The following is a 24,348-nucleotide window of genomic DNA, read 5'->3' on the forward strand; positions in this document are numbered from 1 at the left end:
TACAGTGTAATCAATAGTAGTGAATTGAATCTTCTGTGTACGTTAGCCTCATCTAGAAAATGCTGTAATTACGTACAGCACTCCTGTTTTTGGTGATATAAATGACCCTCACCTTCCCCTGCATCAGGGAGCACTGATCACCATTCTTTGCTGTCAGTGGTTCCCGGGATAGCCGCCCTCACACTTTGCACTTGAATAAACTCTTTCAACTGGATCCCTGAGCTTTTTGGTTATTTTAGGCTGACATTAGTTAACTAACAAGATGTTAGTTCTTCAGTCTGTTAATTCTGAGGGGTTGACCAGAGGTCCTGTAAGGTCCCTTCCAACTCTAACATTCCACGATTTCGTGAATTTAAAGACTGTGGTTGCCCCTGTATTAACTGGGTTCAGGAGTAAGATAGATAAATTAAGTCATCCAATCGACAAATATTTATTACAGTTCTCTATTGTGTGTAGGTGTATCTGTGGAAATAGGAAACTGTATTTTGGTGCACTCCTGCTTCCAAATCACAGAACTACAACTCCTTCAGCAGAAATTTTCTAAGCTTCCCGCACCAGCCAGAGACCAAGATTCTGCGGTGCACATAGTCAAGGGTTGCTATGGAGTCCAACACGGCCCCAAACGGAAGTGGTCCCTGAAAATTTCTTTCCCAGAAAACTTGCATTTGAAAAACAATGCCATTCCAATTCGCCTTTTCCTAAAGTAAACTCATAAATAGAGACAACCAAACTTTCGCTCTCAGCCCAGAGAACGACGCTCTCCTCCCAAGAGGAACCTCGGCTCTTCCGCGGCAGAAGCTGCACGGAACCAAGAAGCCGCGGGCGCTGGTTCTCCAACGAGCTTTTCTCCCGTACGTACCAGCGTCCAGGCGGGGTTGCCGTGGAGACAGAGCGTGCTGTGTGGATGCGGCGAAACGCTGAGGCGCGGCCTTCGCTGTCTGGTGGGGACTCACAAGACCGACGTCAAGATGGTTAGTGGCTCTGAATAGTGAGGGAGTACTTTGAGTAGGTCCTGAGGCTGGCGATTAGAGGTTCCCAGCACACTTCTGTGTGAAGTCTAGGTGTGTCCGCAGAGAGTAATCCCCAGCTCTCCCTGTGTTCCCACGGGGGACAGGGATGCAACTGTAAATACCTCGATGCTTTCTTCCCTCCTGCTTCTCCGTTTACCCACATTTAAACCACTCGTGGGATGGGAAGCAGAGGAAGGGAAAGCTGAGATGACAGAAGCTATGCGAAAGCATCTCTAGCCAGAGAAGATAAAAGTTGGGAGTAGCTGTTTGGTCCTTCCTAAGTATTGGGTGGTGGCTCTTCTAGTAGAATACCTGTTACAAAACGAGTTTGAATAGGCTTCCCTGGGGTTCGTTGTTAAGGATTTGACTTATGATTTTTTTATTTTTTATTTTTATTTTTTGAGATGGAGGCTCGCTTTGTCGCCCAGGCTGGAGTGCAGTGGCGCGATCTTGGCTCACTGCAACCTCTGCCTCTAGGTTCAAGCGTTTCTTCTGCCTCAGCCTCCCGAGTAGCTGGGACTACAGGCGCATGCCACCACGCCCGGCTAATTTTTGTATTTTTTGTAGAGATGCGGTGTCACCATATTGACCAGGCTGGTCTCCAACTCCTGACCTCGTGATCCGCCGCCTTCGCCTCTCAGAGTGCTGGGATTACAGGCATGAGCCACCGTGCCCGGCCTTGACTTATAAATTACAGAGCTGTCACTCTCAGTTTAAATCTGATAATCAGAATTGGACCATACAGCTGTCTTTGTTTCTTTTACAGATGCTTTCAAGGGCCAAACCTGCTGTAGGCAGAGGCGTACAGCACACTGACAAAAGAAAGAAGAAAGGTAGGAAGATTCCAAAACTAGAGGAGCTACTTTCAAAAAGAGATTTCACTGGAGCTATTACCCTGTTGGAGGTAATGCCCAAAGAACGTTGCTTCTTAGTGTATGAATACCAGACTGTAGATGAATGCTTGGGTGAATGCTGGTTGCTATGCTCTTGAAATAGGTGGGTGCATTCTGGGGCTTCCTGTACAAATCCCCTGTAAATCTAGTCAGGCACAGATTCCAGATTCCAAGTTAGCTATAAACCTGATAAAAAACGAACTAAAAAACTAAACTTGGCCGGGCGCGGTGGCTCATGCCTGTAATCCCAGCACTACGGGAGGCCGAGGCGGGCAGATCACAAGGTCAAGAGATCGAGACTATCCTGGCCAACATGGTGAAACCCCGTCTCTATTGAAAATACAAAAATTAGCTGGGCATGGTGGCACGTGTCTGTAGTCCCAGCTACTCGGGAGGCTGAGGCTGGAGAATCGCTTGAACCCGGGAGGCGGAGGTTGCAGTGAGCCAAGATCATGCCACTGCACTCCAGCCTGGCTACAAGGCGAGACTCCGTCTCAAAAAAAAAAAAAAAAAACTTATTTCTTGAGGGCCACTTTTGAGTATGTCTAGTTCACCAACAGTGATTACAATCTAAAAATATGAAGGGACCTTTTATACAATGTCATTTCACACATTGCTTATCCGAACCCTTGACCAATGTATGATTTTTTCCTATTATGTGTTCTAAAATTTTGATCAAACTTAAATAATTCTAACATGCTTACAGTTGAAAATATAGCCCCAGAAAATATTTCAAATCTCCATGGCAGTAGTTCTCACCTTTTAATATACATTGGAATTACCTAGGGTACTTAATAAGATATCGATTCCTGGGCTCCTGCTGTAAGTCTGCAGAGGTGCTCAGGAATCTGCATTTTAAGGTGAGTAGTCTAAGTGCTTCTGATGGAGATGGTCCCAGGAGACTGTGCTTTGAAAAACTGCTTTGTGGGAAACACATGTTATAGGAGGGTGAAGGGTTGCACCAAAGAATGAAGAGTTCTGACAGCATGGTCTGGTTGTGTTGTACCACACTTATTTCTCTTAAAATGCTACTCCATCCATATTACTCTGAATCTACCCTTAATAATTGTTATAATTAGGTTTACATATATTTCTCCATCTTCCAAAAATAGTTCACTTTCTTTTTTCTTTCTTTTTTCTTTTTTTGAGTTGGAGTTTCACTCTTGTCACCCAGGCTAGAGTGCAATGGCACAATCTCAGCTCACTGCAACCTGCACCTCCCTGGTTCAAGCAATTCTCCTGCCTCAGCCTCCTGAGTAGCTGGGATTAGAAGTGCCTGCCACCATACCTGGCTAATATTTTGTATTTTTAGTAAAGATGGGGTTTCACCATGTTGGCCAGGCTGGTCTCAAACTCCTGGCCTCAGGAGATCCACCTGCCTCGGCCTCCCAAAGTGCTGGGATTACAGGCGTGGGCCACCGCGCCCGGCCTAGTTTGCCTTCTTACTAAGTACTCTGGTGTTGAGCGTGTTTTTTAGCTTTTTGGGCATCAGCTTTCTCATCTTTACAGTGGGGGAGTTGGCATGGAAGAACCTTCTAGTTCTGTGAATCAGTGGACTGAGTGCTATGTATATATCTATTTTCATCAGTCTGTTTTCCTCTTTTTTCTCTAAGACAATGACCACATTTTCCTTGTTGCATACCACCAGGTTGCCTTTATTTTATTTTATTTTTGAGACAGGGTCTCATTCTGTCACCCAGGCTGGAATGCAGTGGCGTGATGGTGGCTCACTGCAGCCTCAACCTCCCAGGGCTCACACGAGTCTCCCACCTCAGCCTCCCAAGTAGCTGAGACTACAGGCACGTGCCACTATACCTGGCTAATTTTCGTTTGATTGGCTATTTGTGTGTGTGTGTGTGGAGACAGGGGTCTCACCATGTTGCCCAGGCTGGTCTTGAACTCCTGGGCTCAAGGGATCCTCCTGCTTCTGGCCTCCCAAAATGCTGGGATTACAGGGCCAGACTGCCTTTAAGTTGGCAGGGAGGCTCTGCTCTTTGCTCACATTCTTAGGTTGTTAGTTGGAGTACCCTGCTGCATGGGAATGGAAACTGCTATGGTTTGGGGTAAGGAAGTCTCATGTGCTTTCCTGTAGCTCCAGGGAATTCAGGGAGACCTCACATGAGAATTTCTCTAGAATTAAGGCATGATACTCAAATTCATAGCATTTGGTATGAGGAGGATTTCTAATGTTGCAGAGTTAGCTACAGGAGTAAATTCTTAGCCCAGACAAGAAAATATCAAAGGGATGTCTTCATCTTGTAATGACTGAGGCACCTGAAATTCTATAGTGATGCTCTGTAAATATGTGTTGGCTCACTATTTGATTTATCACCCTGTAGAGTGAAAAAAAAAATCTTATCTTACCATGGAAATTCAGAATTCTCTGTCAAGGTCTCAGTCTTTTCCTCCAAAATAAGGCTTTTCTTTTGTTGGCTGAGGAATTCATAAATATTTGTTCACAATGGACATAAGTGAGGCCAAGTCTTCTGAACATCCTTAACTCTTGTAGGCCTGGTAAGCTAGCCTGCTCAAGGGTAATAGAAAGATTCTCAGTGAAAGGTTACAACCTATTAGTAAATATATGCATGTGTTAATGCAACAGGACTCAAGTGGGAGGTTAAATGCAGTAGAGCACAGAGGGTGACAACACGGGCTTTGGAGTCAGGCATTTCTTTAAGTCCCTGCCAGCACACATACTGGCCGTGTGGCCTTGAGTTCATGGTTCAGCCTCTCTAACCTTCAGTTATTTGGCTCTAAATATTTTACATAATTCTCTTCCTTATATATCACCCAGAATTGTTAGGCAACTCAAATACTTTCTGGAGTGTAATATCAGTAAATACAGAAAGCCAAATATGAAATACTTGAAAATATAAATTTCTGTGACAATTAGAAGATACTTGTCCTGTAGGTATAGGTTTAATTAAACCTCATATTGTCATGCTTCTAATACTTAGATTGCCTGTTGTTCGTCAGTAACCCAACATAGCATTTTTTTTTAAACAGAGAGTTTACTATTCAAAATTTTCATGTTTTTTAAATACATTTTTAACCTGAAGTTCAAACGTCATGTTGGGGAAGAAGAAGAGGATACTAATTTGTGGATTGGATATTGTGCCTTTCACCTGGGTGACTACAAGAGAGCTCTGGAGGTTAGTGTAAAAAAAGTTTTTTTCCTAACAGAACTGTGTTTAAAATGTTATTAAACTTTATATTATAATAATACATGTTCATGGTAAAATTCAAACAATGCAGAAGGAAACAAAAAGAAGTTACCTATTTGCATTCTTCAATTATACTTGTTAATGAAGGTAACCAGTGACTTTTTAAAAATTTATGGCTTCAGTAATCATCTAATGTTAATATGTCCCATTACAGTAGTTCCCCCTTGTCTATAGTTTTGCTTCCCGAGGTCAATCTGAGTTACCCAAGGTCAATCTCAGTCTAAAAATAGGTGAGTACAGTATAATAAGATATTTTCAGAGAGACAGAGCAAAAGAGACCACATCCTCATAACTTTTATTACCATATAGTGTTATAGTTCTGTTATCCATTATTGGTGTTAATCTCTTATTGTGCCTAACTTATAAATTAAACTGTATCATAGGTGTGTAAGTATAGGAAAAAAACATAATATATATAGGATTCAGTACTATCCAAGATTTCAGGCATCTACTAGGGATCTTTAAACATATCCCCTGTGGGTAAAGGAGGGCTACTGTATATGTACATGTATCTTGTGTACGTTTTACTTTTACATGCATACTAATGAGATTGTACAACATATTGGTGTTAGCATTTATTAAGTCAATCTTCAGAACAGGAAAATTAAGCCATTTTGATAAAAACTTTCATGAGTCTTCTCTCAAGAGAATTTCACTTTTCCTTTGCTTGGTTATTTTTAGACAAAGGAACAATTATATTTATATTTTTACAAGTAGAATTGTTTTGGGGAAATTGTTTTTCTTGGTCATTGTAAACCCTACCCATCTACAATAATTAATCAATGGGATTATGGATTTACTTTTTCTTTTTTTTTTTTTTTTTTGATACGGAGTCTTGCTCTGTCACCCAGGCTGGAATGCAGTGGCACGATCTCGGCTCACTGCAACCTCCGCCTCCTGGGTTCAAGCAATTCCCCTGCCTCAGCCTCCCGAGTAGCTGGGACTACAGACATGCGCCACCATGCCCGACTAATTTTTTTGTGTGTTTTAGTAGAGATGGGGTTTCACCATGTTGGCCAGGATGGTCTCGATCTCCTGACCTTGTGATCCGCCCGCCTCGGCCTCCCAAAGTGCTGGGATTACAGGCGTGAGCCACTGCGCCCAGCCACTGCGCCAGCTACATATTCTCATTCCCAAGATGTAATCTAAGCAAATTTGAAGAACCTTCATAACTAAAATGAAAATATTCAAGGACAGTTAATGAGGAGGCGAGATGAAGAACAAAGGAACAAAGTTGGTGAAGGAAAAGGAAAGGTGTGAAAAGGACAGAATAGAGGCTGGTAGTGTTCGTAAAAGGCATAGGAGGATAGAAAGAACAACCCACTTGTAGTAAGAAAATGAAATAGACACCTGGGAAAGACTGATAAAAAGTGAGAGTGTATGGAAAATGTCTTTAACAAAGTGAGTCTTAGAAAGTGTCCTTGGCAGGAAAAACAAAACATTTTAAAAATCTGAAGGCCCCCTCAATGCCAAAAAAGCCAGAAAACAATTAGAATGAAATGAAACTTGGAGTGTATTAAAGCCATCAGATTTTAAGTTAACTGAACGTGTGAATTTCTTAAAGGGTATCTTGTATGTCTTTTTAAGTTAGCAGAAATAAAATAGTTCAGTTACTTTTTGTTTCTATTGTTTGTTAGTCCCTATCAGTATTAACTGGGGGACAAAAACCACAAGTATAAGATTATATGGACAATAGCCCTGCAGATGCAGGACTGAGCTTTAGCTTCAGTATTTAACCTTTTCAGAATAGAATAATTGCAGAGCATGTAGGATTCCCTAAATGTGAAGTTGCTTAATCTCAGTATGAAATCCTATTCCATTGTGGAAGAATGGCCCATCAATTGCTTTGCTGCCAAAATGAGATCACTGCTTACTATATATTTCAGGAATACGAAAATGCTACAAAAGAGGAAAATTGTAATTCTGAAGTCTGGGTGAACCTAGCTTGCACCTACTTCTTTCTTGGGATGTATAAACAAGCTGAAGCAGCTGGATTTAAAGGTAAAGGGGCTCTTATATCTGATATTCTTCATTCATAGTTAAGAGTTGTTTTGAAGATTTTAAAACTTAATTGTATTCCTTTTTCTCTTGAGAAAAAAAATTGATATTAGAAAGCTAAAAAAATAGCTTTAGTCCTCAAAGAATATTGGATTTGAGTAACTATGTTTAAAGAGAGAGTTAGTGCTACAGCCCACCAGGCTACAGCCAAAAAGCAGAAGGACAAAAGAAGAAAAAGGGCCAGGTGTCTTTCTTAGGCCCCATCACGGGAGGATGGGCATGCTGTTGGTAGTATTAGGTATAGTTTTATTCAGGCTCTTATGGCTGTGGACTTTATCGCTGCTTTTCCTGTTTCTAAGTGAGAAACCCAGCAATTTCAGTTTGAAGAATCCAGAAATCATCCCTTCTGCTTTCATACATATGATATTCATCTCAGGGCGATTGTACTCAAATTTAAAAATAAGAATAAAAGGGAAACATGGTAGAAAAAGTTAAAGATGGCTGGGTGCGGTGGCTCACGCCTGTAATCCCAGCACTTTGGGAGGCCAAGGTGGGCAGATCACCTGAGGTCAGGAGTTCGAGACCTGCCTGACCAACATGGAGAAACCCCATCTCTACTAAAAATACAAAAATACAAAAGGTGGTGCATGCCTGTAATCCCAGTTACTTGGGAGGCTGAGGCAGGAGCATCACTTGAACCCGGGAGGCAGAGGTTGCAGTGAGCCCAGATCACGCCATTGCACTCTAGCCTGGGCAACAAGAGTGAAACTCCACCTCAAAAAAAAAAAAGGTTAAAGTGTGAACCAAATTAAGTTCAAGGAAATGCAGAGAAAGTGGGCACTGTAATGTTTGATAGGGAAGAATGTATTTGAGGTAAAATTAATTTATACATATAAAGAATTTCAGCCCAAATTCATGGCAAACATGGAACTTGAAGACTTTTTTTTTTTTTTAAAAGACAGGGTCAGCTGGGTGCAGTGGCTCACGCCTGTAATCTCAGCACTTTGGGAGGCCGAGGCGGGCAGATCACGAGGTCAGGAGATCGAGACCATCCCGGCTAACACGGTGAAACCCCGTCTCTGCTAAAAATACAAAAAAATTAGCCGGGCGTGGTGGCGGGCGCCTGTAGTCCCAGCTACTCGGGAGGCTGAGGCAGGAGAATGGTGTGAACATGGGAGGCGGAGCTTGCAGTGAGCCGAGATTGCGCCACTGCTCTCCAACCTGGGCGACAGAACAAGACTCTGAAAAAAAAAAAAAGACAGGGTCTCACTATGTTGTCCAAGCTGGAGTACAGTGGCTATTCATAGGTGTTAGCATCGTATGCTATAGCTTCAAACTCCTGGGTTCAAGCCATCCTCCAGCCCCAGCCTCCTGAGTAGCTGAGACTACAGACACGCCCACCACCATGCCCAGCAAAGCCTTTCTTGATTTGTACCCAAATTATTTCATATGTCCTAATGTAGTTTTTCCTAATTTAGTTATAAGGTCCTTTATGTTACTTACTTTATCTCATATTTTTAGGCTTTATCTGTGCTAAGAACAGCGTTAGACACATATAAGGTGATCGTGGTAGCTATCTCTATTTCCATATTTTTTTTCTTATACATTGAAGTATGACTTTTTCTGTAAAAGAGATAGACTCGGGTATCCAGAATCAGAAAGTTTTCCAAGAGTGCAAAGGAGATTTGGAACTTAAAAGCTGTTAACATTTTTGCTGGACTGCCTGTTTCAGTATGGCACATAATTATGCTAGAAAATCTGTGGAATAGAGGCTGGGCTAGTATTTAGGAAAATATGGCAGTATAATTGTGGAAAAGGAGATATCAGAAGGAATTAACAAAGAATACTGAGACTAAGAGGTGAATGAGAGCAGATTCATACACACATTGAGATGACCATGGGTGTCTCTTACCACTGTTTGGTTTGGTATATGAACAACACAGAGGTGGGCTGCTACTACAACCATTTGTGTGGAGTGTTGCATGGTGGATCACCATAATAGGATCAGGTAGAACAAGCAGTGGAGAAGAGCAGAATCTTAGCACCTTTCTCTTCTAGTTCTTGATGCTGTTTCTGCTACTGCAGGTGGACACCAGACTCAAACAATATGTATTCTAGCAAAGACATATTAGGATCAGATGAGTAAGGTTTGGGAAGATTCATCCGAGTCTCATTTCATTCCTACAAGGGACTGCTAGACTGCTGAGTTCTTTAATAAGCAGCTTGGATTTTTTTTTCAGCTTCAAAAAGCCGACTGCAAAACCGCCTCCTCTTCCACTTGGCTCACAAGGTATTTATGTTCTCATTTCACATTTTTTTGTTTTAAAAATATTTTTATTTTTCTTCCTTCTTGTTACTAACACTAGTGAGAGATATTTAATTAGAAATTCTTGTTAATGGTTTTCTAGAACAAGTGGAATATAACTGTTAATTGTATAGGATTTTCTCCTCTATCAATGTTCTTTACCTACTGAATTTATTCAGAGATGTTAGGTTTTATTTCTCCTTAAGCAACAGTCATATAAGAAGTTCAGACTGGGCATGATGGCTTACACCTGTAATCCCAGCACTTTGGGAGGCTGAAGCGGGCGGATCATCTGAAGTCAGGAGTTCGAGACCAGCTTGGCCAACATGGTGAAACCATGTGTCTACTAAAATACAAAAAAAATTAGCTGGGCTTGGTGGCACACCCCTTTAATCCCAGCTACTGAGGAGGCTGAGGGAGGAGAATCACTTGAACCCAGGAGGCGGGGGTTGCAGTGAGCCGAGATCGTGCCACTGCACTCCAGCCTGGGCGACAGCACGAGACTGTGTCTCAAAAAAAAAGAAGTTTAGCTTGTGTCAACTATACTATTATCTGTTAGGAAACAGACTCAGAGTCACCTTGTCCTGACTCCTAGAAATAAATATACACTTTTCAGAATTGCCGTATGGTAATAATTTTGATAATGATAAAATTATTTTTTAAATAATTTTTCAAATTTAAAATTTTAAATAATTGTTTAATTTATTTAAAAAATTGTTTTATAGCATTCCACCAAATGCATCATATGTGCCATTATTTATTCAACGTTTCTTAGTTATTTGACTTTAGATTATTTATAATTTTAAAAATTTATAAAAATGTCATTCTGAACATCCTAGAAATGGACATACCTACTGGGTATGAGCAACTTTAAAGCTTTTAATTGATATTGCTAAGTTGTTTTGCAGAAAGTTTAATCATCCACAGGCATTATATGAAAATAATTATTTCTGGTACATTTAGAAATTCCACATCATAATTGTCACTTTGTCTCTTTCTCTTTTTAGTTCTGCTTTACATGCTTTTCAGACTCTGTCATTAAGTGCACGCAAACTTAGAATTGCTAGTAGACTGCCTAGCAATAATGTCTTCCTAGTAGACTGAAACATATATTATCATGAAATATCTCTCATCTCTGAAAAATTTCTCTTTGTCATATTTGTGAGCTATACTAGCTCTTTTGGGGTAGCATTTGCCTATTATATCTCTCATCTATCCTTTTACTTTCTACCTTTCTATGTCCTTAAATTTAAGGTGACTCTTATAAACAGCATATAAATGAGTTTTGTGGGTTTTAAAATCCAGTTAAAATCTTTATTAAAAAAAAACCTCTAGTATATAATCCATTTACTTAATGTATTTACAAATACGGTTAGCTTCATAACTGCCATCCTGTTATTAGTTCTCTTATTTGCCCAGCTGGTCCATGCGGTCTATGTTCCTTTTTCTCTCCTTTCTTGCCTTTTTTTGGATTGATTTTTAAAACTATATATTTATCCTTGATTTGCTTGCTAGTTACGTACATTGGGAATATTATTTTAGCAGTTACCATATCATGTGTATTTTGCATATTAAAAAGTTTGATATTGATTAGTACTTTTACCAATTTCTAGAAAAATTAAAGGACCTTAGATCATTTAAACTCATTTACTCTCCATCTTATGTGCAAATTTGAAATATATTTTAAGTGTCTATATGTTTCTAATCCCATAAGACTGTTTTATTACTGTTTTATGCAGTTAATATTCATTTATAATTAGCCATATTTTTCCTTTCCATTGCTCTTCATTTCTTCTTGCATGTTTGTGCTCCTATCTGAAATCATTTTCCATTTGAGGAATTTCCTTTAATATTTCCTTTAGTGGTGATGAATTCTCTCAGTTTTTGTCTAAACATATTTTTATTTGACTATGGTTTTTTAAAGGATTTTTTTCTCAGTGTAGAGTTCTAGGTAGGTAATTATTTTTGCTTAGCATTTTGAAGATGTTGCTTTATTGCTTCCTAGTTCCTTGTCTCTACTGAGATGTTAGCCATGAGTCTTATTGTTGCTGCTATGAAGATTTTTTTTCTGATCATGTTTAAGATTTATACATTGGTTTTTGTTATTAGCACTTTTCCTATAATATTCCCAGATATGGTTTTCTTTGTATTACACTACATCAGGTTCATAGTGCTTGCTCGAGGTCTTTTCTTTTTTTAATTAAAAGAATCCTTGGTCATTGTTACTTCAAATTTTGCTTCTGCTCTATACTCTCTTCTTTCCTTCTAGGCTCCCAGTAATATGTATGTATGTATGTATGTAGACCTTTTGTTTGTATCACATGTAAACACTTTGTCACATTTTCTGTATATTTCCACAGAAATTTATTTTACTAATCATCATTCTTCAGCTGTGTCTAACCAGCTATTCCATTTATCTATTTCATTCTTAATTTCAGTTATTGTATTTATTTTTAGAATTTACATTTTATTACTTTTTAAATTTCTAATTTCCAGTTAAAATTTCCTAATTTTTAATTTAATTTCTTAAATATATTGATAATAAGTTATTTTTAAAGTCCGTGTCTAGTAATTCCAATAGTGTATCTCTGGACAGCTGTTTCCTGGTTTTCAGTCAAATGTTCTTATCTCCTGGTTTGCTTGGCAATATTGTGTTTAATGCTGGCTATTTTATATTAAAATATAGAGAGATAATTCGAGTCTCTCGATGCTTTTGTCTTCTTCCAGAGAGGATTTAGAATTTACTTTTACTTCTGGCAGGCACATAGAAAAGGGGCAAATCAACTGATACCTGTCAGAGATTGCAACAATTTAAAGCTGGTCTATTTCCATTTTACCTCTGTTTCTAGGGTAGCTTTCCAGGGGTCCCAGCTGATAGCTTGGTGGGCCCCAATCTCTATTTTTTTGTCCATTAAGCCCATAAGACTTCTTGAAGCTCTGCTTAGTTTTCAGCAACTCAGCCACCAATTGAGAATTGATAGGTACCATTAGAGAAAAAAATGGTACTAAATATCAGAATCACCTCTTTGCGCTTTTGTTCTGCTTGGGATCTTGGTATCTCAAGTCTTCACTCACTTGGTAGCTCTCTGAACCCTTCACGTAGATTTTGTTTGTTTTTTTGAGACAGGATTTCACTCCCCGTCACCCAGGCTGGAGTGCAATGGCACCATCTCAGCTCACTGTAACCTCTGCCTCCCAGGCTTGAGCAATCCTTGTGCCTCAGCCTCCCAAGTAGCTGAGATTACAAGTGTGCACCGCCATGCCCGGCTAATTTTTGTAGAGACAGGGTTTTACCATGTTGCCCAGGCTGGTCTCAAACTCCTGAGCTCAAGTGATCTGCTCACCTCAGCCTCTCAAAGTGCTGGGATTACAGGCATGAGCCACTGCCCCTGCCCCTTTTACACAGATTTTTCAGTAGTTTTTAAGATTTTCTAGATGTTCTTGGTGGGAGCACTGCATACTACAAGCTACTCTAATATTATTAGTAGTGAAAGTCTTTGATTGAATTTAAAGAAATATATTTTATTGTGTTTTTCTTCTGATTACAAAAATAATACATGTTCATCATAGTACTTTTAGAAAATAGCAAATTGCATACACACAAAAATCAAGATTTCCTGTAAGACTGCCACTTAGAGCTAACACTGTAATATTTTACTCTCTTTTCTTCCAGTCTTTAAAAAATTTGTATTTTTATATGTGTATATATGTGTATATTTATATTGCCAAATTTGTATCATAGTATATATTCTGTTTTATAACCAGGCTTTTCACTTAAAAATGTATCATGAACATTTTTCCATGTAACTAGATAGTCTACAGAAGACAATTCTTTACAAAATTTTTAAGCTAATAAGTCATTCTCTGTAACAGGCAGGAGTGAGCAATCTACATATTAAGGGTCACTGTCAAAAATATATCTGTTCTGCCCCATATATAAGCAAAAGGCAACTAATATTTGTGGCAGCCATCTAACAAAATAAGCATTACAAGGTTGGAATAGAATTCTGACAATCTCAAACAACAACAATATATAGTAACTGAAGAAAGGATGAAAAAATGTAGAGCAGGAAATTAAAAATTGAATACACTAGGTTACATGATGAGAAATACATTTTGATTCCCTATTGTCTACCAAGAAGAATGAGATATGAAAGAACAGATTGGCTGGGCACAGTGGTTCACACCTGTAATCCCAGCACTTTGGGAGGCTGAGGTGGGCGGATCATGAGGTCAGGAGTTCGAGATCAGCCCGGCCAACATGGTGAAACCCCATCTCTACCAAAGATACAAAAAATTAGCCGGGCGTGGTGGCATGTGCCTGTAATCCCAGGAACTTGGGAGGCTGAGGCTGGAGAATTGCTTGAACCTGGGAGGCAGAGGTTGCAGTGAGCCGAGATTGTGCCATTGCACTCCAGCCTGGGGGACAGGGCAAGACTCCGTTTCAAAAAAAAAAAAAAAGAAGAAAGAAGAAAGAAAGAACAGATTAAAAATGTTACCGGTAATAGTAAAGAGAGTAGACAGAAAAAGAAAAGGAAAGGGAGAAAATATAAAGAAAAAGAAAAGATAAGGGGAAGGGTCAAATAGTATTAACTGTAACCTAAGGGCTTTCCATTGTCGTTGTCAAGCTATGCCTCCAGAGGCTATTTCCATTCTTTCTTTGCAAGAGAAATGAAGTAGAAGACAAAGAACCTGAGGGAAATAGGAAGAAGAGAGAGACACAATGGCTAAAGAAGGAAGAGTTAAAATCTCTATCACATAGATATTGATTTCTCTAACAACACTAATATGAATCTTTACATGTCTTTTCCACTCTCACAATTTTAGTTTAATGATGAGAAAAAATTGATGAGCTTTCATCAAAATCTTCAGGATGTCACAGAAGATCAACTCAGTTTGGCCTCAATCCACTATATGAGATCTCACTACCAAGAAGCTATAGATATATATAAGCGAATACTGCTAGATAACAGGTCTGTGTCCTTTTATGCCTACTCTACATTCCTTTCATTTTGTTAGTTTCTTCTTTAACTAGTTTGAGAATCTAGTGTCCTCTGGATCTAGTACCACTATGTGTTCAAATCTGTTTAGTTGATAATTTGGTGAGATTAGGAATTAGATATTGTCTAAATCAGGCTTTCTCTACCTTTTTTTGCATTGTCACCCTTCTAAAAGACTTTTTCCCCCAATTGCCCTCCCATGAAATTTTAATATACTGATAGATGTATATTAATATATATCCATATATGTACTCTATGTATAACTGTGCTTTACATATAAAATGAGTATGATTTTTTCATCCTCCCATTAAGAACCAATTTTTCCCCTTTGGGGGTAATACTGATATTACCCCAGTTGAAATGTATGGTCTAGATGTATCAAACTTAGTGTTATAGTTACATCGTAGGTAACTTGCTGACAAAATTAGATACAAATCATTCTTAAGAATTTACATTCCAACTTTAAACACTTGGCCTCTCTCTCCCTTCCCAAAAATATCTCATCCCCCTTCTTTCCATCCTCTTTTGCATTACCTTCTTAGTCTCCTACCTGCTTCCATTTCCAGCCATCAAGCCTATGTGTCTTGTCTGCTGGTCTTCTGTGTGGAGTGTGCTTGTGTTTATGTTCAATTATTGCATATATTAGTTTTTCAGTGTGAACAGCATGAACTTTCCCTTTCTTCTCTAGTCATCTTTCATTCTACTTATATCAAAACACCCAAATATTGCAATGCAAAAAGAAAAAAATTATACTGATCATATCTTGCCCTCTTTCTTCATAAGGCAGGTTCATGAACTGTCCTCTTTGCCTTGTCCATTTGAGCTTGGTAATTTGACATTTCCGTGAAGTGGACTTAAATGGTTAACCCTAATTCTTTCATCTAATAGGGAATACCTTGCCCTTAATGTTTATGTGGCCCTCTGCTACTACAAGTTGGATTACTATGATGTGTCTCAAGAAGTTTTGGCTGTTTACCTTCAGCAAATTCCTGATAGTACCATCGCACTCAATCTTAAAGCCTGTAACCATTTTCGCCTTTACAATGGCAGAGCAGCTGAGGTATTGATGGAAGTGTGTTTTTAATGTACTTCATTCCAATTTGAATTACTTTATACTTTCCAAGTTATTCATGAAACTCTGTTATCTGTAACTCTTGATTAATATCCCTTTATCATTGCCACTGTGATTCTATAAGAACCTAATTATATGTTTATCAGGTATTCTAAAAAGAATGTTGACTTCTGAATTATCTGTGTTATGTCCATTAAATTGTAGATGATTTTACTGAGATGCCCTACCTTTAAAACCAAATGCTTATGTTTAAAACCAAATGCTTCTGGCTGGGCGCTGTGGCTCAGCACTTTGGGGGGCCGAGGCGGGCAGATCACTTGAGGCCAGGAGTTTGAGACCAGCCAAGCCAACATGGCCCCATCTCTACTAAAAATACAAAAAATTAGCCGGGTGTGGTGGTGTATGCCTGTGATCCCAGCTACTGGGGCGTTCAGGGGGCGGGCGGAGGTTTCAGTGAGCTGAGATTGAGCCACTGTACTCCAGCCTAGGTGACAGAGCGAGACTCTGTCTCAAAAAAACCCAAAAACCAAAAAACAAATGCTTCAGCTTCTTCCTCTAAAATATGTGTGTGGCTCTGTGATTGAATGCCACCAACATACATCAGTAAACCACATTAGAAACCTGGCATATCTGGGCCAGGCACGGTGGCTCACGCCTGTAATCCCAGCACTTTGGGAGGCTGGGGCAGGCGGATCACAAGGTCAGGAGATCGAGACCATCCTGGCTAACACGGTGAAACTCCATCTCTACTAAAAACACAAAAAATTAGCCGGGCGTGGTGGCGGGCTCCTGTAGTCCCAGCTACTTGGGAGGCTGAGGCAGGAGAATGGTGTGAACTCGGGAGGCAGAGCTTGCAGTGAGTCGAGATGGTGCCACTGCACTCCAGCCTGGGCGACAGAGCGGGACTCCATCTCAAAAAAAAAAAAAAAGAAACCTGGCATATCTGTTGACTCTCTTCCTCATCTCCATGTAATCATCCCTTAGTTCCTATCAGCTATACATCCTAGATATCTCTTTTATCTATCCCTTCTTCTCCTTGGCTACTATTCTAATCCAGGAGTTTCTCACCTCTTATTTTGGCCCTTTAAATAGTGTTCCTGCCTTTAGTCAGTCTTGTTATCTTCAGTCCAACCACTGAATTTGTTCCACATGCCGTACTCTCTTACCACCATAGCTTTGTGTGCAACATTCTCACTCCTGGAATGACTTCCTTCTTTCTCTGCTTGGTACACGTCAACAAAGGTTAGCCCAAGAGGCAAAAATGGTGGACATTTTATAAACACTTAGAAATTGGCTAACTTGTAGGCACCATGCAGAACACTTTAAATCCATTATTTAATTTCCCTGACAAGCCTGTGGTTAGAGGCTATTGTAGTTCTCGTTTTATAGGAAACCGAGAAAACACAGGAGGCCATAGATTATTAGCTCCTTTTGTTTCATTTAACATGTTTTAAATAACACATAACTTTACTAACATTTTAATAACATAATTTTATTTAACGTATACACATATACATATATAATATATAGATATAGGTAGATACGTACATAGAGAATATGTTCTACACTCTATCTATATACAAATATATGGGTATAAATAGATCATTTAACATGGTTATTATTTTAGTTGATGTCAGAAGCCACCAAAATTTACATGTAAAATTTCTGCATGTGTCAAACTTTAAAAATCCTACCCTTGCCCTCCAAATTGAATTGCTTAGTATACACTTGAGCACATAGTATATACTTATATATTAAATAAAATGCATTCTTGGGATAATAGTCATTTCAACTAAGGAGTCCCGCAAGTCTGCCTAATTGGCTTGTTTCCAGCATCAGCAGTTTAGTAAGAGACTGGATTAGCAATTTGGTATCTTTAGAGTTTTCACCCGTTAGTAAGAACAAATAAATGAAATACATTCTTGCCTTTCTACCTAGAGTCAGTCTTGGGGAAATTTACCAATTTTGGTGTATGGTCCAATTTATTAAATGTTTACATTTTGTCTGTATATGTCTTTTCCATAGTCTAGTATGGTTACTCAATATCCTATCTATAGTATACACCTAGAATTATCCAAGTTAGGACATCAGAGTGTACTTCTAACCTCAAAAGGCAAGCTTTTTCCTTTGAAATTGTGTCAATGTAGTTTATATATTGATTTTATAATGTACTCCAGCAGTAGAAGGCTATGTCAAATGTACCAGAAGAACCTTTTTTTGGTAGCAATAAGATAGAGTTTATGTTTAATTATTATAATTTTAATAAACTATTTAAATTCAGGCATTCTTCTAACTTGTACAACGGGGTCTGTATTACATTGTTCAGTGTCTCACAAACACCAATAGCATCCTGCTTTTCTAAAGTAAACAGGAAATAATTTGTAATGATTGACTTAATTCTTAAACTACTTTGAGTAACTTGTTCAGGCTTACACAACTAACATAACAAGTGGCAAATGCAGATCTCAAACTTTTGTCTATCTGACTCCAACATAGACTTAACCACTAAAATGTCCTGCAATACACACATACAAAATGTCTCCATTCTGCTTATTATTTGTCAGTTGCCTAATTATCTTCAATCTAAACAAGCTCATTGATGGTTGAGACTGTGTCTTTTGACATTTGAGTCCCAGGACTGGGCATAATGCTTGCACAAAGTTGATGCCAACTGCTTATTTGTTGAATGAGAAATTAAAAGTATGACTGACAAAGAGAATCACATTTAAAGAAGGAGGAGATACAAAAGGTCAGTAGAAATGAAGACTGAGAAAAGGCCATTTTAATTAGAGTTTCCTACATTGCCATATCTGATTAGGATATTGTTATTATTGGAGCTTGAAGCTAGGTTGCAGGGAGATCAGGAGTGAGTGAGTAACAACTCAGACTGGGAATTCTCATAAAGGGTATGGCAGAAGGGATGGCAAGCAGATGATGAAAAAATAGAAACATTGAATGTAAGACACTGGTTTAAAAAAATAAAATAAAAAAGGAGGAGAAAGCTGCTGGTTTTAGAGACTAAAGAGTTGAAGAACTTTTCCCCCAAAACTGGCATGGCCTCTAGGGTAGTGATTATGAGTTTGGGCTTGGAATCAGATAGACCCAAATTTCAACCCTGGCATAGTTGCTGTGTGACTTTAGGTGAAATACTTAACCTCCTTAAGCATCATCTGTAAAACAGAGAAAAAATGGTACTGACTCATTGTAGGTTCTTGTGAAGATTAAATGGTATGAGGTATGTAAAGTCCTTAACTTGATATACATAGTAAACTCTCAGTAAATATTTGTAATTATTAAAGATTTTGTAGGCTGAAACATAGTCACATTGATCTTTTTCTTTATGTTTAGTGCTTTCTGTATCTTGTTTAAGAAACCATTTCCGGCTAGGCACAGTGGCTCACACCTGTAATCCCAGAACTTTGGGAGGCCAAGGTGGGTGGATCACCTGAGGTCAGGAGTTCGAGACCAGCCTGACCAACATGATGGAACCCCATCTCTACTAAAAATACAAAATTAGCTGGGCATGGTGGCACATGCCTGTAATCCCAGCTACTTGGGAGGCTGAGGCAGGAGAATTGCTTGAACCTGGGAGGCAGAGGTTGCAGTGAGCTGAGATTGCGCCACTACATTCCAGCCTGGGCACAAAGAGCGAGACTCCATCTCAAAAAGAAAAAAAGAAACCATTTCCTAGCTCAAGATTATATTTTCTGCTATCCTCTTTTTTAAAAATTTATCTACTTATTTATTTAGAGACAGCGTCTCACTGTGTCACCAAGGCTGTGCAGTAGCACAATCATAGCTCATTGCAGCCTCAAACTCCTGGGCTCAAGTGATCCTTTTGCCTCAGCCTCCCAAGTAGCTGGAACTACAGACATGCGCCACTGTGCCTGGCTAATTTTAAAATTTTCTGTAGAGATGGGGTCTTGCTATGTTGCCCAGGCTGGTCTCAAACTTCTGGCTTCAACTAATCCTTCCACCTTGGGCACCCAAAGCTCTGGAATTACAGGCATGAGCCACTGTGCCCAATCACTTCTAATATTATCTTCTAATAGCCTATTTTTCTTTTTAAGCACAAATTTTCTGTAATTACATTATATTTTAAAGGATTAAGTTCTCCAGTTAAAAGACAAAGATTAGTAAATTAGAAAAGACAAAACCCTAATATATATTTTAAATAGAAAAGAAAATTTGAACATAAAGGATATGTTTCACGTGAAATATGTCTTACATGGTTTCTAACATTGATGTCATGTTTTTAGAAAGGTCATTTTCATTCTAACGTAGATATGATGACCTACATCTTTAATTTATAGTTTTATTTATATATGGCTTTATTGAGATATAATTAACATATCATACAATTCACCCTTTTAAAGTGTACAATTGGTTTTTTAGTATAGTCACAGCTTAAGTGCAACCATCACCACAGTCAATCTTAGGACATTTCATTATCTCAAAAAGAAATGTTGGCCAGGCACAATGTCTCATGCCTGTAATCCTAGCACTTTGGGAGGTGGAGGCGGGCGGATTGCCTGAGCTCAGGAGTTGGAGACCAGCCTGGGCAACACAGTGAAACCCCGACTCTACTAAAATACAAAAAATTAGGAGGGCGTGGCCACGTGCGCCTGTAGTCCCAGCTACTTGGGAGGCTGAGGCAGGAGAATCGCTTGAACCCGGGAGGCGGAGGTTGCAATGAGCCGAGATTGCGCCACTGCACTCCAGCCTGAGCAACGGAGCAAGACTCCGTCTCCGGAAAAAAAAAAAAAAAAAGAAATGGCCGGGCGCAGTGGCTCACACCTGTAATCCCAACACTTTGGGAGTCCAGGGCAGACGGATCACAAGGTCAGGAGTTAGAGACTAGCCTGGCCAACATGGTGAAACCCTGTCTCTACTAAAAATATAAAAATTAACCGGACGTGATGGCGCATGCCTGTCATCCCAGCTACACAGGAAGTTGAGGCACGACAATCACTTGAATCTGGGAGGCGGAGGTTGCAGTGAGCTGAGATTGCACCAATGCACTCCAGCCTGGGTGACCGATACTCTGTCTCAAAAAAAAAAAAAGTCATACTCTTCAGCTATCAACCCCTATTGCCCCATTCCCCCAGCCCTGAGCAACCACTAATATACTTTGTCTTTATATATTTGCCTGCTCTGGATATTTCATATATATATATGGAGTCATATAATATTTGGTCTTTATGATCGGCATCTTTTACTTAGCATAGTGTTTACAAGGTTCATCATGTTGTAGCATCTATCAGTATTTTATTCATTTTTATGACCAAATAATATTTCGTTTTATGAATATAACTCTTTTAGTTTTTTCCATTCATCAGTTGGTAGACACTTGTGTTGTTTCCACCTTTTGCCTGTTACGAATGCTGCTTCTATAAACATTATACTTTTTGTGTAAGTTTTTGTTTGTATGTATGTTTCCAATTCTCTCAGGTTTATTGGTAACTCTATATGTAATTGTCTGGGGAACTGCCAGACTGTTCCAAAGAAACTGCACCATTTTACATTCCCATCAGCAGTATATAAGCGTTTTGATTTCTTTGCGTTCTTGCCAACAGTTGTTATCATCTGACTTTTTGACTCTAGCCATTCTAGGGGTGTGAAGTGGAATCTTGTGGTTTCTATTTGCATTTCCCTGATGACTAATGATGTTGAGCATTGTTTCATGTGCTTGTTGGCCATTTGCATATCTTTTTTGTAGAAATGTCTATTTAAGTTCTTTGCCCATTTTTTAAATAAGTTGTCTTTTTATTATTGAGTTTCACATGTTCTCATATATTCTAGGTTCAGTCCCTTATCAGATACACAAATTGCAAATGCTTTCTCCTATCCTATAGATGTTTTCATTTTCTTAATAGTATTTTTTTTGAAGCACGAAAGTTTTTAATTTTGATGAAGTCAAAGTTATCCTTTTTTTTTTTTTTTTTTTTTTGCCTTTTGTTTCTTGTACTTTTGGTGTTATATTTAAGATTCCATTGCCAAGTCCAGAGTCATGAAGATTTTCCCCTGTGTTTTCCACTAAGAGTTTTATAATCTTAGCTTTTAGGTCTTTGATCCATTTTGAATTAACATTTGTAAATGGCATGAGGTAAAAGTCCAACTTTATTCTTTTGCATGTAAATATCCAGTTATTCCAGCACCATTTGTTGAAGAGACTATTCTTTCACCCTTTGAATGGTCTTGGCACTCTTGTTGAAAATCAGTTTACCATAGACAAATGGATTCATTTCTTGGACTCAGTTCTCTTCCATTGGTCTATATGTGTATCCTTACGTTAATACCACACTATCTTCCTTACTTAGAGCAAGTTTTGAAATCAGGAAGTATGCAGCCTCCTAATTTGTTGTTTATTTTCCCAGATTGTTTTGGTTACTCTGATCTCTTGCAATTCAATATGAATTTTAGAATCAGCTTATCAATTCCTACAGAGAACCCAGATTGGATTCTGATAGAGATTGCATTAAAGATCAGTTTTGGGATTAATGCTATCTTAATAACATTAAGTCTTTAAATCCATTCACATGGAATGTTTTTCCATTTATTTAGGTGTTTTTAAATTTCTTTCAGCAATATTTGGCGGTTTTTATGGGGCAAGTTTTACATTTCTTTTGTTAAATTTATTACTAAGTACTTTATTATTTTTGATGCTATTGTAAATTAACTTGTTCCCTTAATTTCATTTTTGAATTGTTCATTGCAAGAGAATAGAAGTACTACTGATTTTTGTATTGATTGTATCCTGAAACCTTGCTGAACTCATTTATTGGCTTTCTTGCAGATTTTGGGGAGGATTTTCTATATATAAGATTATGTTTGTGAATCAGGATAGTTTTACTACTACCTTTCCAGTCAGGATACCTCTTCTTCCTTTTTCTTGTCTAATTGCCCTGGCTAGAACCTTCAGTACAATGTTGAATAGAAGTGCTGAGAGCAGATATCCTTGTCTTGTTCCCGATCGTAGGTGGAAAGCATCCAGTATTTCACTGTTAAGAATGATGTTTGTTGTGGGTTTTTTGTAAATGTTCTTTCCAGGTAGGGGAACTTCCAAATGTTTTTTATCATGAAAGGATGTTAATGGAACTGCTTTTTCTGTTAGCTATGGAGATGATCATTTAGTTTTTGGGTTTTATTCTATTGATATGGTATATTAATTGATTTTTGAATGTTAAGCCACCCTTGTATTCCTGGAATAAATCTCACTTGGTCATCGTGAATAATCTTTTTAATACATTACAGGATTCCATTTGCTAAGAATTTTTTGGAGGATTTTGTGTCCATATTCAAAAAATATATTGGTCATTTTCTTCTCTTGTAATTTTTTTTTTGGTTTTGGTATTGGGGTAATACTAGCCACATAGTATAAGGGGAAAAGTTCCGTCTTCTGTGTTTTGAAAGAGTTTATGAAGAACTGGTATTAACTCTTCTTTAAGTGGTATGATTTTAAGCAGTGAAGCCGTCTGGGCCTGGGCTTTTTATTTCATTGTAGTTTTTAAATCATTAATCCAATTTATTTAGGGATTGCATTGACTCTAAAGATCAGTTTGGGGGTTAATGCTATCTTAATGACATTAAGTCTTTCAATCTGTGCACATCCATCCATGTTGTATGTCTATTAATAGTATTTCTTCTTGAGTCAGTTCTGATAGTTTATGTCTTTCTAGGAATTTGTCCCTTTCACTTAAATTATCTAATATATTGGCCTATAATTGTTCACAGTATTCCTCTGTAATCCTTTTTATTTCTCTAAGGTCAGTAGTATTGCCTTCTTTCATTTCTGATTCTAGTAAATTGAGTTTGTTGTTTTTTTCTTGGTCAGTCTAGCTATAAGTTTTCTTAATCTTTTCAAGGAACCAGCTTCTAGTTTCATTGATTTTCTCCATTTTCTTGTCTGTTTAACTGATTTCTGCTCTAATCTTTATTTTTCCCTTCCTCTGTTTGCTTTATGTTTAGTTTTCTCTTTTTTTTTTTTTACAGTTAGGTTATTAATTTGTGGTCTTTCTTATTTTCTTTTTTAAATATAGGCATTTACAACTATAAAATTTCCTCTAAGAAATGTTTTAACTGCATCCCGTAAGTTTTGTTATATTGTATCTTTCATTTATCTCAAAGTATTTTCTAATTTTGTTTTTGGTTTCTTTGGCCCATTTGTTATTTAGGGTATGTTGTTTATTTCCTGATTTTCTTTTATATTTAAGTCCATATTCTACATGGAATTGATTTTTGTGTAGACTGTGAAGCAGAGGTCAAATTTTATTTTTTTTCCATGAGAATAACTCATTGTTTCAGACCATTTATTGAAAAGATCAGTCTTTTCCTACTATTCCGCCACCTTTGGAAAGTAATTCCAGTGTTTAGATATGTCTGCTTCTGAACTCTGTATTCTGTTGATCCATTTGTGTATCCTTGCCCTCAATACCATACTGCCTTAATTACTACAGATTTGTAATCAAGTTTCACATGTAGTGGGTCTAGCAAGTTTTGCCATCTTGTTAGTGTTCTTCAAGGGTGTCTTGGCTATTCTTGGCTCTTTATCTTTCAGTATGAATTCTAAAACAAGCCTGCCAAATCCAAACACAAAAACAAACCTGTCAGGATTTTAATTGCGTTGCTTTGAATCCATGGATGAGTTGGGAGATAACTGATAGTTTTAAATTAAGTCTTTAAAACCATGAATATGGTATCTTTCTCCATTTATTTAGATCTTTAATTTCTTTTTTTTTTTTTCGAGACGAAGTTTTGCTCTTGTTGCCCAGGCTGGAGTGCAGTGGCGTGATCTTGGCTCACTGCAACCTCCACCTCCTGGGTTCCAGCGCTTCTCCTGCCTCAGC

General features: G+C 38.3%; 1 protein-coding gene across 13 annotated transcripts in view; it reads left to right on the forward strand.

Moving 5' to 3' along the window:
* Positions 1 to 24,348, forward strand: part of IFT56 (intraflagellar transport 56) — a 61,132-nt gene that overhangs the window by 2,426 nt on the left and 34,358 nt on the right. For 7 of the 13 annotated variants that reach the window (XM_055115439.2, XM_055115429.3, XM_055115433.3 and 4 more), the window contains 7 exons: positions 457 to 971; positions 1,777 to 1,914; positions 4,963 to 5,055; positions 7,014 to 7,128; positions 9,366 to 9,415; positions 14,258 to 14,403; positions 15,319 to 15,490. In XM_055115439.2, coding sequence (XP_054971414.1) covers positions 969 to 971; positions 1,777 to 1,914; positions 4,963 to 5,055; positions 7,014 to 7,128; positions 9,366 to 9,415; positions 14,258 to 14,403; positions 15,319 to 15,490 — 717 coding nt within the window. In that variant the 5' untranslated portion in view covers positions 457 to 968. Of the gene's footprint in view, positions 1 to 456; positions 972 to 1,776; positions 1,915 to 4,962; positions 5,056 to 7,013; positions 7,129 to 8,083; positions 8,159 to 9,365; positions 9,416 to 14,257; positions 14,404 to 15,318; positions 15,491 to 24,348 lie in introns of all 13 variants that reach the window. The other 6 variants (XM_055115437.2, XM_008965973.6, XM_055115438.1 and 3 more) reach the window with 3 other exon arrangements.

The sequence above is a fragment of the Pan paniscus genome, chromosome 6 (assembly GCF_029289425.2).
Source record: "Pan paniscus chromosome 6, NHGRI_mPanPan1-v2.0_pri, whole genome shotgun sequence".
Lineage (NCBI taxonomy): Eukaryota > Metazoa > Chordata > Mammalia > Primates > Hominidae > Pan > Pan paniscus.